Here is a 15,069-nt window from a genome sequence, read left to right on the forward strand (position 1 = left end):
CTTGAGGTGAAGGGCTGTCAGGACTGCCATCTTCTTGAGGTGAAGGGCTGTCAGGACTGCCATCTTCTTGAGGTGAAGGGCTGTCAGGACTGCCATCTTCTTGAGGTAAAGGGCTGTCAGGACTGCCATCTTCTTGAGGTGAAGGACTGTCAGGACTGCCATCTTCTAGAGGTAAAGGGCTGTCAGGACTGCCATCTTCTTGAGGTGAAGGGCTGTCAGGACTGCCATCTTCTTGAGGTGAAGGGCTGTCAGGACTGCCATCTTCTTGAGGTGAAGGGCTGTCAGGACTACCATCTTCTTGAGGTGAAGGGCTGTCAGGACTACCATCTTCTTGAGGTAAAGGGCTGTCAGGACTGCCATCTTCTTGAGGTGAAGGGCTGTCAGGACTGCCATCTTCTTGAGGTGAAGGGCTGTCAGGACTGCCATCTTCTTGAGGTAAAGGACTGTCAGGACTGCCATCTTCTTGAGGTGAAGGACTGTCAGGACTGCCATCTTCTTGAGGTGAAGGGCTGTCAGGACTGCCATCTTCTTGAGGTGAAGGACTGTCAGGACTGCCATCTTCTTGAGGTGAAGGGCTGTCAGGACTGCCATCTTCTTGAGGTGAAGGACTGTCAGGACTGCCATCTTCTTGAGGTGAAGGGCTGTCAGGACTGCCATCTTCTTGAGGTGAAGGGCTGTCAGGACTGCCATCTTCTTGAGGTGAAGGGCTGTCAGGACTGCCATCTTCTTGAGGTAAAGGGCTGTCAGGACTGCCATCTTCTTGAGGTGAAGGACTGTCAGGACTGCCATCTTCTTGAGGTAAAGGGCTGTCAGGACTGCCATCTTCTTGAGGTGAAGGGCTGTCAGGACTGCCATCTTCTTGAGGTGAAGGGCTGTCAGGACTGCCATCTTCTTGAGGTGAAGGGCTGTCAGGACTACCATCTTCTTGAGGTGAAGGGCTGTCAGGACTACCATCTTCTTGAGGTAAAGGGCTGTCAGGACTGCCATCTTCTTGAGGTGAAGGGCTGTCAGGACTGCCATCTTCTTGAGGTGAAGGGCTGTCAGGACTGCCATCTTCTTGAGGTAAAGGGCTGTCAGGACTGCCATCTTCTTGAGGTGAAGGGCTGTCAGGACTGCCATCTTCTTGAGGTGAAGGACTGTCAGGACTGCCATCTTCTTGAGGTGAAGGGCTGTCAGGACTGCCATCTTCTTGAGGTGAAGGGCTGTCAGGACTACCATCTTCTTGAGGTAAAGGGCTGTCAGGACTGCCATCTTCTTGAGGTGAAGGGCTGTCAGGACTGCCATCTTCTTGAGGTGAAGGACTGTCAGGACTGCCATCTTCTTGAGGTGAAGGGCTGTCAGGACTGCCATCTTCTTGAGGTGAAGGACTGTCAGGACTGCCATCTTCTTGAGGTGAAGGACTGTCAGGACTGCCATCTTCTTGAGGTGAAGGGCTGTCAGGACTGCCATCTTCTTGAGGTGAAGGGCTGTCAGGACTGCCATCTTCTTGAGGTGAAGGGCTGTCAGGACTGCCATCTTCTTGAGGTGAAAGGCTGTCAGGACTGCCATCTTCTTGAGGTGAAGGGCTGTCAGGACTACCATCTTCTTGAGGTGAAGGGCTGTCAGGACTGCCATCTTCTTGAGGTGAAGGGCTGTCAGGACTGCCATCTTCTTGAGGTGAAGGGCTGTCAGGACTGCCATCTTCTTGAGGTGAAGGACTGTCAGGACTGCCATCTTCTTGAGGTGAAGGGCTGTCAGGACTGCCATCTTCTTGAGGTGAAGGGCTGTCAGGACTGCCATCTTCTTGAGGTGAAGGGCTGTCAGGACTGCCATCTTCTTGAGGTGAAGGGCTGTCAGGACTACCATCTTCTTGAGGAGAAGGGCTGTCAGGACTGCCATCTTCTTGAGGTGAAGGGCTGTCAGGACTGCCATCTTCTTGAGGTGAAGGGCTGTCAGGACTGCCATCTTCTTGAGGTGAAGGGCTGTCAGGACTGCCATCTTCTTGAGGTGAAGGGCTGTCAGGACTACCATCTTCTTGAGGTGAAGGACTGTCAGGACTGCCATCTTCTTGAGGTGAAGGGCTGTCAGGACTGCCATCTTCTTGAGGTGAAGGGCTGTCAGGACTGCCATCTTCTTGAGGTGAAGGGCTGTCAGGACTGCCATCTTCTTGAGGTGAAGGGCTGTCAGGACTGCCATCTTCTTGAGGTGAAGGGCTGTCAGGACTGCCATCTTCTTGAGGTGAAGGGCTGTCAGGACTGCCATCTTCTTGAGGTGAAGGGCTGTCAGGACTGCCATCTTCTTGAGGTGAAGGGCTGTCAGGACTGCCATCTTCTTGAGGTGAAGGGCTGTCAGGACTGCCATCTTCTTGAGGTGAAGGGCTGTCAGGACTGCCATCTTCTTGAGGTGAAGGGCTGTCAGGACTGCCATCTTCTTGAGGTGAAGGGCTGTCAGGACTGCCATCTTCTTGAGGTGAAGGGCTGTCAGGACTGCCATGAAGGGCTTCAGGACTGCCATCTTCTTGAGGTGAAGGGCTGTCAGGACTGCCATCTTCTTGAGGTGAAGGGCTGTCAGGACTGCCATCTTCTTGAGGTGAAGGGCTGTCAGGACTGCCATCTTCTTGAGGTGAAGGGCTGTCAGGACTGCCATCTTCTTGAGGTGAAGGGCTGTCAGGACTGCCATCTTCTTGAGGTGAAGGGCTGTCAGGACTGCCATCTTCTTGAGGTGAAGGGCTGTCAGGACTGCCATCTTCTTGAGGTGAAGGGCTGTCAGGACTGCCATCTTCTTGAGGTGAAGGGCTGTCAGGACTGCCATCTTCTTGAGGTGAAGGGCTGTCAGGACTGCCATCTTCTTGAGGTGAAGGGCTGTCAGGACTGCCATCTTCTTGAGGTGAAGGGCTGTCAGGACTGCCATCTTCTTGAGGTGAAGGGCTGTCAGGACTGCCATCTTCTTGAGGTGAAGGGCTGTCAGGACTGCCATCTTCTTGAGGTGAAGGGCTGTCAGGACTGCCATCTTCTTGAGGTGAAGGGCTGTCAGGACTGCCATCTTCTTGAGGTGAAGGGCTGTCAGGACTGCCATCTTCTTGAGGTGAAGGGCTGTCAGGACTGCCATCTTCTTGAGGTGAAGGGCTGTCAGGACTGCCATCTTCTTGAGGTGAAGGGCTGTCAGGACTGCCATCTTCTTGAGGTGAAGGGCTGTCAGGACTGCCATCTTCTTGAGGTGAAGGGCTGTCAGGACTGCCATCTTCTTGAGGTGAAGGGCTGTCAGGACTGCCATCTTCTTGAGGTGAAGGGCTGTCAGGACTGCCATCTTCTTGAGGTGAAGGGCTGTCAGGACTGCCATCTTCTTGAGGTGAAGGGCTGTCAGGACTGCCATCTTCTTGAGGTGAAGGGCTGTCAGGACTGCCATCTTCTTGAGGTGAAGGGCTGTCAGGACTGCCATCTTCTTCAGGTGAAGGGCTGTCAGGACTGCCATCTTCTTGAGGTGAAGGGCTGTCAGGACTACCATCTTCTTGAGGTGAAGGGCTGTCAGGACTGCCATCTTCTTGAGGTGAAGGGCTGTCAGGACTGCCATCTTCTTGAGGTGAAGGGCTGTCAGGACTGCCATCTTCTTGAGGTGAAGGACTGTCAGGACTGCCATCTTCTTGAGGTGAAGGGCTGTCAGGACTGCCATCTTCTTGAGGTGAAGGGCTGTCGGGACTGCCATCTTCTTGAGGTGAAGGGCTGTCAGGACTGCCATCTTCTTGAGGTGAAGGACTGTCAGGACTGCCATCTTCTTGAGGTGAAGGGCTGTCAGGACTGCCATCTTCTTGAGGTGAAGGGCTGTCAGGACTGCCATCTTCTTGAGGTGAAGGACTGTCAGGACTGCCATCTTCTTGAGGTGAAGGGCTGTCAGGACTGCCATCTTCTTGAGGTGAAGGGCTGTCAGGACTGCCATCTTCTTGAGGTGAAGGGCTGTCAGGACTGCCATCTTCTTGAGGTAAGGGCTGTCAGGACTGCCAGGGCTGTCAGGACTGCCATCTTCTTGAGGTGAAGGGCTGTCAGGACTGCCATCTTCTTGAGGTGAAGGGCTGTCAGGACTGCCATCTTCTTGAGGTGAAGGGCTGTCAGGACTGCCATCTTCTTGAGGTGAAGGGCTGTCAGGACTGCCATCTTCTTGAGGTGAAGGGCTGTCAGGACTGCCATCTTCTTGAGGTGAAGGGCTGTCAGGACTACCATCTTCTTGAGGTGAAGGGCTGTCAGGACTGCCATCTTCTTGAGGTGAAGGGCTGTCAGGACTGCCATCTTCTTGAGGTGAAGGGCTGTCAGGACTGCCATCTTCTTGAGGTGAAGGGCTGTCAGGACTGCCATCTTCTTGAGGTGAAGGGCTGTCAGGACTGCCATCTTCTTGAGGTGAAGGGCTGTCAGGACTGCCATCTTCTTGAGGTGAAGGGCTGTCAGGACTGCCATCTTCTTGAGGTGAAGGGCTGTCAGGACTGCCATCTTCTTGAGGTGAAGGGCTGTCAGGACTGCCATCTTCTTGAGGTGAAGGGCTGTCAGGACTGCCATCTTCTTGAGGTGAAGGGCTGTCAGGACTGCCATCTTCTTCAGGTGAAGGGCTGTCAGGACTGCCATCTTCTTGAGGTGAAGGGCTGTCAGGACTACCATCTTCTTGAGGTGAAGGGCTGTCAGGACTGCCATCTTCTTGAGGTGAAGGGCTGTCAGGACTACCATCTTCTTGAGGTGAAGGGCTGTCAGGACTACCATCTTCTTGAGGTGAAGGGCTGTCAGGACTGCCATCTTCTTGAGGTGAAGGGCTGTCAGGACTGCCATCTTCTTGAGGTGAAGGGCTGTCAGGACTGCCATCTTCTTGAGGTGAAGGGCTGTCAGGACTGCCATCTTCTTGAGGTGAAGGGCTGTCAGGACTGCCATCTTCTTGAGGTGAAGGGCTGTCAGGACTGCCATCTTCTTGAGGTGAAGGGCTGTCAGGACTGCCATCTTCTTGAGGTGAAGAGCTGTCAGGACTACCATCTTCTTGAGGTGAAGGGCTGTCAGGACTGCCATCTTCTTGAGGTGAAGGGCTGTCAGGACTGCCATCTTCTTGAGGTGAAGGGCTGTCAGGACTGCCATCTTCTTGAGGTGAAGGGCTGTCAGGACTGCCATCTTCTTGAGGTGAAGGGCTGTCAGGACTGCAATCTTCTTGAGGTGAAGTGCTGTCAGGACTGCCATCTTCTTGAGGTGAAGGGCTGTCAGGACTGCCATCTTCTTGAGGTGAAGGGCTGTCAGGACTGCCATCTTCTTGAGGTGAAGGGCTGTCAGGACTGCCATCTTCTTGAGGTGAAGGGCTGTCAGGACTGCCATCTTCTTGAGGTGAAGGGCTGTCAGGACTGCCATCTTCTTGAGGTGAAGGGCTGTCAGGACTGCCATCTTCTTGAGGTGAAGGGCTGTCAGGACTGCCATCTTCTTGAGGTGAAGGGCTGTCAGGACTACCATCTTCTTGAGGTGAAGGGCTGTCAGGACTGCCATCTTCTTGAGGTGAAGGGCTGTCAGGACTGCCATCTTCTTGAGGTGAAGGGCTGTCAGGACTGCCATCTTCTTGAGGTGAAGGACTGTCAGGACTGCCATCTTCTTGAGGTGAAGGGCTGTCAGGACTGCCATCTTCTTGAGGTGAAGGGCTGTCAGGACTGCCATCTTCTTGAGGTGAAGGGCTGTCAGGACTGCCATCTTCTTGAGGTGAAGGGCTGTCAGGACTGCCATCTTCTTGAGGTGAAGGGCTGTCAGGACTGCCATCTTCTTGAGGTGAAGGGCTGTCAGGACTGCCATCTTCTTGAGGTGAAGGACTGTCAGGACTGCCATCTTCTTGAGGTGAAGGACTGTCAGGACTGCCATCTTCTTGAGGTGAAGGGCTGTCAGGACTGCCATCTTCTTGAGGTGAAGGGCTGTCAGGACTGCCATCTTCTTGAGGTGAAGGGCTGTCAGGACTGCCATCTTCTTGAGGTGACGGGCTGTCAGGACTGCCATCTTCTTGAGGTAAAGGACTGTCAGGACTGCCATCTTCTTGAGGTGAAGGGCTGTCAGGACTGCCATCTTCTTGAGGTAAAGGACTGTCAGGACTGCCATCTTCTTGAGGTGAAGGGCTGTCAGGACTGCCATCTTCTTGAGGTGAAGGGCTGTCAGGACTGCCATCTTCTTGAGGTGAAGGGCTGCAGCCAACCTTCACTATAATCACAATCAAAATCTAGTCCTAGTTCTTCATGAAAAATTTTGGCTTGTTCCTTCACCAGATCACCAGACAGCTTGATGTACCTTCACTTACACGTAGCTTATACTATTTCATCAGAACTTGATCTAGTTCTGAACTTTATCCTTCCTTCATTATTTTCCTTGTTACACATCTGTTTCTTTGAATCACTGTTAGCAAAGAAACTGAGTAATTTTTCTGTTTTTTGTCATAAACTGCGGAAGAGCCAGAACTGTATCACATAAGCTTCTCACAGACACACAATTGTCGAGTTTTTTAAGTTCAACCTTATCTTTTATGGGCAATGTATGGTATTTGTGCTTTACACAACAAGAAGCATTTCCTTTATTCACTGGAACCATGGCTGGGGTTAAAAGTGAGCAGGTTATAACAATAAATGGAGAAAAACAAATTTGAATGGCTTGCCTATGTTTGCAAGTGATGCCAAAAGTAATTATGCAGCAAGTAGCACCACCAGATAGTAGCAGTAGGTAGGTGCAACGACCCGGGAAATTTGAAATTACGCTAGACAAAATTAGTGCCGGATGAGTGATGGAACCAGATTAGTGATCGCCAGATAAGTGATGGTTGACGTGTACAATAAAAGAAACAGCAGCAGGCCCTCCACTATCATTGCAGCTAACTAAATTTTTACAGCAGTTTCTCCTTATGTTAGTCTGCAAGTGTAAAGTTTCACTTCTTTGAAAATATCAAACAGAAGCACTATGCCCGATGCCCAAACCCCAAACATTCAAAACCTTACCCATTCCTTCCAACCCCTTCTCCCTCCACCCCCGATTTATACAGAAATAATATATTTTTTTAACAGCAGCCATCTCCCACCGAGGAAAGGTGACCTGAAAAAGAAGAAACAAAGTTTTTCTTCTTGTTATATTTACTAATTTATACAGGAGAAGGGGTTACTTGCCCTTTACTTCCAGCATTTTAGTTGCCTCTTACAACACACATGGCTTATGGATTAAGGATTCATCACTTCCTCATGGAGAGAGAGTTTATACATGTATGCTTTATTTTAATAAAGTGAAACATTAAAAAACTGAAACATTAAAAGCATAATTTAATGTGAAAGCAGTTCATGAAACAAGCATTTCAACACTGTCTTAACTACAGTACTATACTTGCCTTGTAAACGAGAAGTAATAGAATTGAAAACATCATCAACCACCTTCTCTAAATGCAAAAGAACATCAACACAGTTGTTTACTGTTGATGCTCTGCTCTGGTCTGCTGGTACTAGAGGAATCTCATGAGGATGCAGCACCATTATTAATAACTAACACCCAAAACCCTGAAAGGAAATATTTTTATTATATTTTTTACCTTACATTCTAGAAACACAGTTTCTTAATAAGCCTACCTTATATTACTAGATACTAAACACATGGTATAACATTAGATATTTTTAATTATTAAATGTTGACCTTAATTAAGGGGCACATCAGTTCCCCTGTCTTCTAATATGTTATTTTTTCCCTATAATCTACCTTGTCCACAATTACTATCGCATTTGCTTTGTCTGCTTTCGTAAGGTGAAGTCCAGGATCTTTCCTTAATTCATGGTATAACTTTACAAATCTTTGAGGACAATTGTGTTGCACAGATCTGAGCTAAGGACCCCAATGGAAATAAGTCACTTTGTCTGACTCTTTTGGGTTATCCTAGGTTCTCTACACATATGCTGCTATGTATGGTAACTGTATTTATGTACTGTATACCTAAATAACTTACTTACTTAGGTTTGTTCAGACCTGTGCAGCACAGGAGACAGGGAAACTCATGCACCTCTTAAGGCCAGGTTTTTAACTTTCTTACTAAAATAACTTGTTACAATAGCACATGCAATCAAAGGTACAAGAAATGCACTGCAGACTAATAGCTTTCTATTGTTGATAAATTAAACACATGTGCAACACTTGGGTATCTTTATTGAGGAAACGTTTTGCCACACAGTGGCTTCATCAGTCTGACACAGCAGCATCTTGGGATCTAAATACAGGGAATTCTTCACTTGCCTAACCCTTGGACACGACCTACTTCCACACTGGACAAATGTGATACCACCTACGACTGCTTCACCTCACCTGTCTACAATATATAAGCCACTTCTTCGCACATATGCTGTATTCTTTACAAGATTGATGGACTGATCACATCGACTCAATGCTGAGGGACTGATTACCTCAAACTCCTCCTGTTCTTCACCGTTCTCCTTTGTATGGACTGATGAAGCCACTGTGTGGTGAAACGTTTCCTCAATAAAGATACCCAAGAGTTGCACATGTGTCTAATTTATCAACTTGTCGGTTCTCTGGACCATTCATCTACAGCTTTCTATTGTACCTAACAATATTTTATTATATGTGAACTACATTACCTGTAAACTGCAGACAAGAAATACAAACGAACTGATTTGATTTGAATCTATTTGATACATGCAATGAAAATTGGATGGAGTTACAAAGACAACCAATCAAAGCAGATTTTGTCTCACTAACCCCAACACGTAAATCATTATATATGAGCAGGACTTCCCTCACACCAAAAAAAAATGTATCCAGATGGCCCCACCTCCCTTGCACTCCACTAATTTATTCAAATTCAATGTTTTCTATTTATTTTATGCAGTATACAGATAATGCAGTTTACATGTAATAAAGTATTGTTAAGCACTAAAGAAAGCCACTGGCAATGGAAATACAAGAACCTCAATGGAAATACAAGAACCTCAATGGAAATACAAGAACCTCAATGAAAATACATGAACCTCAATGGAAATACAAGGACCTCAATGGAAATACAAGAACCTCAATGGAAATACAAGGACCTCAATGGAAATACAAGAACCTCAATGGAAATACAAGAACCTCAATGGAAATACAAGAACCTCAATGAAAATACAAGGACCTCAATAGAAATACAAGAACCTCAATGGAAATACAAGGACCTCAATGGAAATACAAGAACCTCAATGGAAATACAAGAACCTCAATGGAAATACAAGAACCTCAATGGAAATACAAGGACCTCAATGGAAATACAAGAACCTCAATGGAAATACAAGAACCTCAATGGAAATACAAGAACCTCAATGGAAATACAAGAACCTCAATGGAAATACAAGCACCTCAATGGAAATAAATAACTTTGACTTTTTTGGGGTTATAAGAACATAAGAACGAAGGAACACTGCAGAAGGCCTACTGGCCCATGCGAGGCAGGTCCAAGTCTCCTACCGGCTTAAGCCAATGCACCCAACCTAGTCAGGTCAGGTCACATTGACTTAAGGGAGGAACACGGCAACCGACCTGGTAGCACAAGCTATCAGGTCCAACTCACACCCACCCACATCCACTCATGTATTTATCCAACCTATTTTTAAAGCTACACAACGTTCTGGCCTCTATAACTGTACTCGGGAGTTTGTTCCACTCATCCACAACTCTATTACCAAACCAGTACTTTCCTATATCCTTCCTGAATCTGAATTTTTCCAACTTAAAACCATTGCTGCGAGTCCTGTCTAGGCTAGATATTTTCAGCACACTATTTACATCCCCTTTATTTATTCCTGTCTTCCATTTATACACCTCAATCATATCCCCCCTAATTCTACGTCTTTCTAGAGAGTGCAGATTCAGGGCCCTTAGTCTATCCTCATAGGGAAGGTTTCTGATACATGGGATCAACTTTGTTGATCCCATGTACATTTTCCAGAGAATTTATATCCATTCTGTAATACGGTGACCAAAACTGTGCAGCATAATCTAAATGAGGCCTAACCAAGGATGTATAGAGTTGAAGAACAACCTGAGGACTCCTATTATTTATGCTTCTTGATATGAAGCCAAGGATTCTATTAGCTTTATTGCGAACACTTATGCACTGTTGTCTTGGTTTCAGATTACTGCTAACCAGAACTCCTAAATCTTTTTCGCAATCCGTAATATTAAGATCTACATTATTTAGTTTATATGTGGCATGGTTATTGTCCTGTCCAACATTTAGAACTTTGCATTTGTCTATATTAAACTGCATCTGCCACTTCTCCGACCACTGCATCAGTCTATTCAAATCTTCCTGGAGTGCTCGAATGTCCTCTTCAGAATGAATTCGACGGCCTATTTTGGTGTCATCGGCAAACTTGCCGATGCCGCTCTTTATGCCCTCATCTATGTCGTTTATGTAGATTGTGAACAGCAGGGGGCCCAACACTGACCCCTGTGGAACACCGCTCGTGACGCTTCCCCACTCTGATTTCTCCCCATTTATGCAAACTCTCTGCTGCCTATTTGTCAACCATGCCTCTATCCAGGAAAAAATTTCTCCTCCTATTCCATGTGCCTTAATTTTCCTCAATAGTCTCTGATGTGGGACCCTGTCAAAAGCCTTACTGAAGTCCATATACACAATATCATATTCATTACCATGATCTACCTCCTCAAATACCTTAGTGAAAAAAGTTAATAAATTCGTAAGGCAGGAACGCCCCTTTGTAAAACCATGCTGAGATTCGTTGATTAATTTATGCTTTTCAAGGTGGCTACGAACTGCCTCGGCAATTATTGATTCCATAAATTTTCCCACTATGGAGGTTAGGCTTATTGGTCTATAGTTCGAAGCTAAGGACCTGTCACCTGTTTTGAAAATAGGTATCACATTTGCCATTTTCCACTTATCTGGCACCATGCCAGTTTGTAGTGATATGTTGAAAAGATTAGCCAAAGGTGTGCTAAGCTCCTCTTTACATTCCTTTAGAACCCTTGCATACAGTTCATCAGGGCCTGGGGATTTGTTAGGTTTTAATTTATCTATTTGCCTAAGGACCATGTCACTTGTGACCCTAATCGTGCACAGTTTATTATCGTCCTGTTCTACATAATTTATCATTACTGGAATATCGCTGGTATCCTCCTGTGTAAAAACTGAGAGGAAGTATGTATTAAAAATTCTACACATTTCCTTATCACTGTCAGTGAGCTGACCCGAGGAACTTTTGAGTGGGCCTATCTTGTCCCTGATCTTACTTCTGTATACCTGAAAGAATCCTTTTGGGTTAGTCTTCGATTCTCTTGCAACTTTAACCTCATAATCTCTTTTTGCTTTTCTAATTCCCTTTTTTATTTCTCTCTTTAACTGAATATATCGATTTCTTAATTGCCCCTCTCCTCTTTTGATTTGCCTATATATGCCTCTCTTTTGACCAATCAGATATTTTAATCTATTGTTCATCCATTTAGGATCATTTTTGTTTGATCTGATTTCCCTATTTGGAACATAATTTGACTGAGCAGCTAGAACTATGCCCTGGAAAGCATCATATCGGCAACCATCACCACCTACCTGACCCTTAGTCAGGTCATTCCAGTTCAACCCACCTAAGTAATTTTTCAGTCCTATGAAATCAGCCAAGTGAAAGTCAGGGACGGAGACTTGATTGCCATTATTAGGGGAATTCCATGATATATTAAAACTGAGTGATTTGTGATCACTTTCCCCAAGCTCATCATTAACCTCAACATTATTAATTAGTGTTTCCCTACTGGCAAGAACCAAGTCAAGGAGGTTATTTCTCCTAGTTGGCTCTGTCACAAACTGTTTTAAAAAACAATCCTGGATCGTATCAAGAAAGTCACCTGACTCTAAATTTCCTGTCAAATTGCTCCAGTCAATCTGTCTATAGTTGAAATCTCCCATTAGCACAACATTTTCGTATGTAGATGCCTTACGAATTTCGTCCCATAGAAGTTTACTGCACTCCCTATCAAGATTTGGGACCCTGTAAATCACACCCAAAATTAGTTTTTCTCGGCCCTCGAGAAGCTGTAACCAAACAGATTCAGTGGCTGACGCTTCTAATTTAATATCTTGTCTAACACAACAATTTAAATTGTCTCTGACATACATCGCTACTCCACCACCTTTCCTGTTGACCCTGTCAGTGTGGAATAATTTATAGCCTTGTATGTGACATTCAGAAGGCATCTCTCTATCTTTCAGATTGAGCCAGGTCTCTGTTATAGCAATAATATCTATGTTTCCTGCACTTGCAATTAATCTTAGCTCATCTATCTTATTTCTTACACTCCTGCTATTAGTATAGTAAACCTTAAGGGAGCTAGTCCCTTGCTGCCCTCTGCTGTCCCCCTTTGTTTGCTGACCTGATCTATTGTCTTTATTTATAACTTCATGCTGAATGCCTTTTATACATTTACTGTTTCCAACCCTAGTGTTGCAACCTGCTTGTTTCCCACACACACCCATACCTCTATCTTCCATCAGTTTAAAATCATAGGCATTTCACCAATGGCCTTCTCAATCGAGTCTGCAAGTGCCACCACCCCAACCCCAGAGAGATGTACCCCATCCCTTGCATACATATCATGTTTGCCATAAAAGTTGTTCCAGTTGTCAATGAATGGGATTGCAAGTTCCTTGCAGTATCTGTCTAGCCAGATAACTGTCTAGCCTAGATAATTAACACATATGTTAAACTATGTATGAAAATTGTACGTAAGTGTACCTGTACATAAATAAATTTACTTAATATTAGCATACTATTAGTGGTCGTAGGTAAGACCACCAAACTAACCTTACTATCACTGGTGGCAGACTAGCAGTGGTCACAGGACTCAGGTAAGACCACTGTAACTACTGCCAAGACTACTCTAACTATCAACAGTCGTGTAGAGCAGTAGTGTACTATCAGTACTATCAGTGGGAGTAGTGATCAAGTAGTGGTCAGGAACACCCACCTGGGTTGCCAGGTCTCGCCGCGCCATTAACTATATCACTATTTTATTATATATTACAACTATTCTTCACTTATTTCTATCTCGCTGTCGTCTCTAATAATATAAATAGATTCTTGTCATAAGACCAAAATTAATATTCGATGGTGTTTGTTGTAATTATTTATTTTTAATGAAAAATCAGCAGCTATAATCAAGACTAAAGGATCATCTGTATAAATATTTATTTTGGTTGATTTATATACTCAGCATATAAATTATTTATTTCTACTGATTTATATACATAGAAAATAAACTACTATTTATATTTATATAATCAGTATATAGACTATTTATTTTGACTGGTTTATATTATTATAATCATAAGAGAGCGCTAAACCCGTAGAATTATGCAGCGCCTGTTGGGGGGGATGTGGAGGATATTCAGGCTCAATTCAGGGAACTGGAGCGCAGATCCAATTCCCTGGATCAAGAGCCCTCACCAGCGTCAAGGAACCTCCCTTGAGGGGTGACTGGCTTAGAGACTTAATAAAGGACCACAATGGAAATAAGTCACTGACTTTTTTTTTGTCATCCCAGATTCTCTACACGTATGTAGCTGTATAGCCCTTGTGGCTTAGCGCTTCTTTTTGATTATAATAATAATAATCTACACGTATGTTGCTTATGTATGATTAATTTATGTCACTGTATTTGTGTATACCTGAATAAACTTACTAAAATCAAAATCAAAAGTTTATTTCTTTAAGGCTACAATATGTGTTCACATTTCATAATTTGGTTGTATGGCCCTTGAGGTTTAGCGCTTCTTTTTGATTATAATAATAATAATAATCATTCTATTATTAAGAAGTTGTACAACTTACGATACAAATATACATTTTTAATACTGTAATTAAGTTTGTTTTACTCTTATTAATATGAGGTAATACAATTAATGGTAGAAACATACATTTTTAAGAGTGTTACCAATGACTTAATAGTTTAGGGATAATAAAATATTTGGGAGAGTTACTTTAAATTTGGTTAAAGTTGAGCATAGTGTGGGTATGGTTATTACTGAGAGATGACCTGATTTTTGACAAGAATCCCAAATTGATATGTGAGCAGGAGATCTCTTGCTGATTGAAAGAGTTCCAGATCTTTGGGCCCTTTATGTGAATTGCATATTTGAATAATGTGAGACGAACACGAGGAATGTCAAGAAGTTAGGTTAGGTTTGGTTAGGTTAGGTTAGGTTAGGTTAGGTTAGGTTAGGTTAGGTTTGGTTAGGTTAGGTTAGGTTAGGTTAGGTTAGGTTAGGTTAGGTTAGGTTAGGTTTGGTTAGGTTAGGTAAGGTTTGTCAGGAAACAGGACAAATGTTTCCTGACGCGGGTCTTAGATGATGACCCGCCTTTACAGCTTTTGGTCATTTGACCGAGGCCTTCCGCTGGCTTACCGGTCCACCTCTTTAAAAATTATGGTCATGTAGAACCATTTTTGTAATTCAAGAAGTGTTTTGTGCCTGGTGTTATATTTGTGTGTTCTGTTGTAGCTGTCTAGGAGAAATTTGAGTGGAGGGTTAAGATAAGATAAGATAAGATAAGATTTCGTTCGGATTTTTAACCCCGGAGGGTTAGCCACCCAGGATAACCCAAGAAAGTCAGTGCGTCATCGAGGACTGTCTAACTTATTTCCATTGGGGTCCTTAATCTTGTCCCCCAGGATGCGACCCACACCAGTCGACTAACACCCAGGTACCTATTTGCTGCTAGGTGAACAGGACAACAGGTGTAAGGAAACGTGTCGGAATTTCCACCCGCCGGGAATTGAACCCGGGCCCTCCTTGTGTGAAGCGGGACTTTTAGCCACCAGACCACCGGGCCACCATCAGTAAGGGTTGTAAGGGTTGATATGGGAGTTTTATGTTCTGTATATATAATAGGCACAATAATAAGTGTGTGTGTTTTGTATATTTAGTTTGAGCTTTTGAAGAGTGGTATGTTGTCTGGTGCTGGAGTTTGTAATAAATCTCACAGCAGCCTTTTGTTGGGTTATTAAAGGTTTAAGGTGATTGGCCGTGGTAGATCCCCAAGCATAAAAACCATAGATGAGGTAATGGTAT

At 44.6% G+C, this 15,069-nt stretch overlaps 1 protein-coding gene across 1 annotated transcript in view; it reads right to left on the reverse strand.

Annotated features, from left to right (window-relative positions):
* Positions 1–12,943, reverse strand: part of LOC128703226 (nascent polypeptide-associated complex subunit alpha, muscle-specific form) — a 59,921-nt gene extending 46,978 nt beyond the window's left edge. Inside the window, exons 1-2 of the mRNA XM_070103519.1 lie at positions 12,806–12,943; positions 7,303–7,504 (exon numbers count right to left, since the gene is read on the reverse strand). Coding sequence (XP_069959620.1) covers positions 7,303–7,480 — 178 coding nt within the window. The 5' untranslated portion in view covers positions 7,481–7,504; positions 12,806–12,943. The remainder of the gene's footprint in view (positions 1–7,302; positions 7,505–12,805) is intronic.
* Positions 12,944–15,069: the final 2,126 nt, after the last annotated feature.

Source organism: Cherax quadricarinatus, chromosome 85 (assembly GCF_038502225.1).
Source record: "Cherax quadricarinatus isolate ZL_2023a chromosome 85, ASM3850222v1, whole genome shotgun sequence".
Taxonomy (NCBI): Eukaryota; Metazoa; Arthropoda; class Malacostraca; order Decapoda; family Parastacidae; genus Cherax; species Cherax quadricarinatus.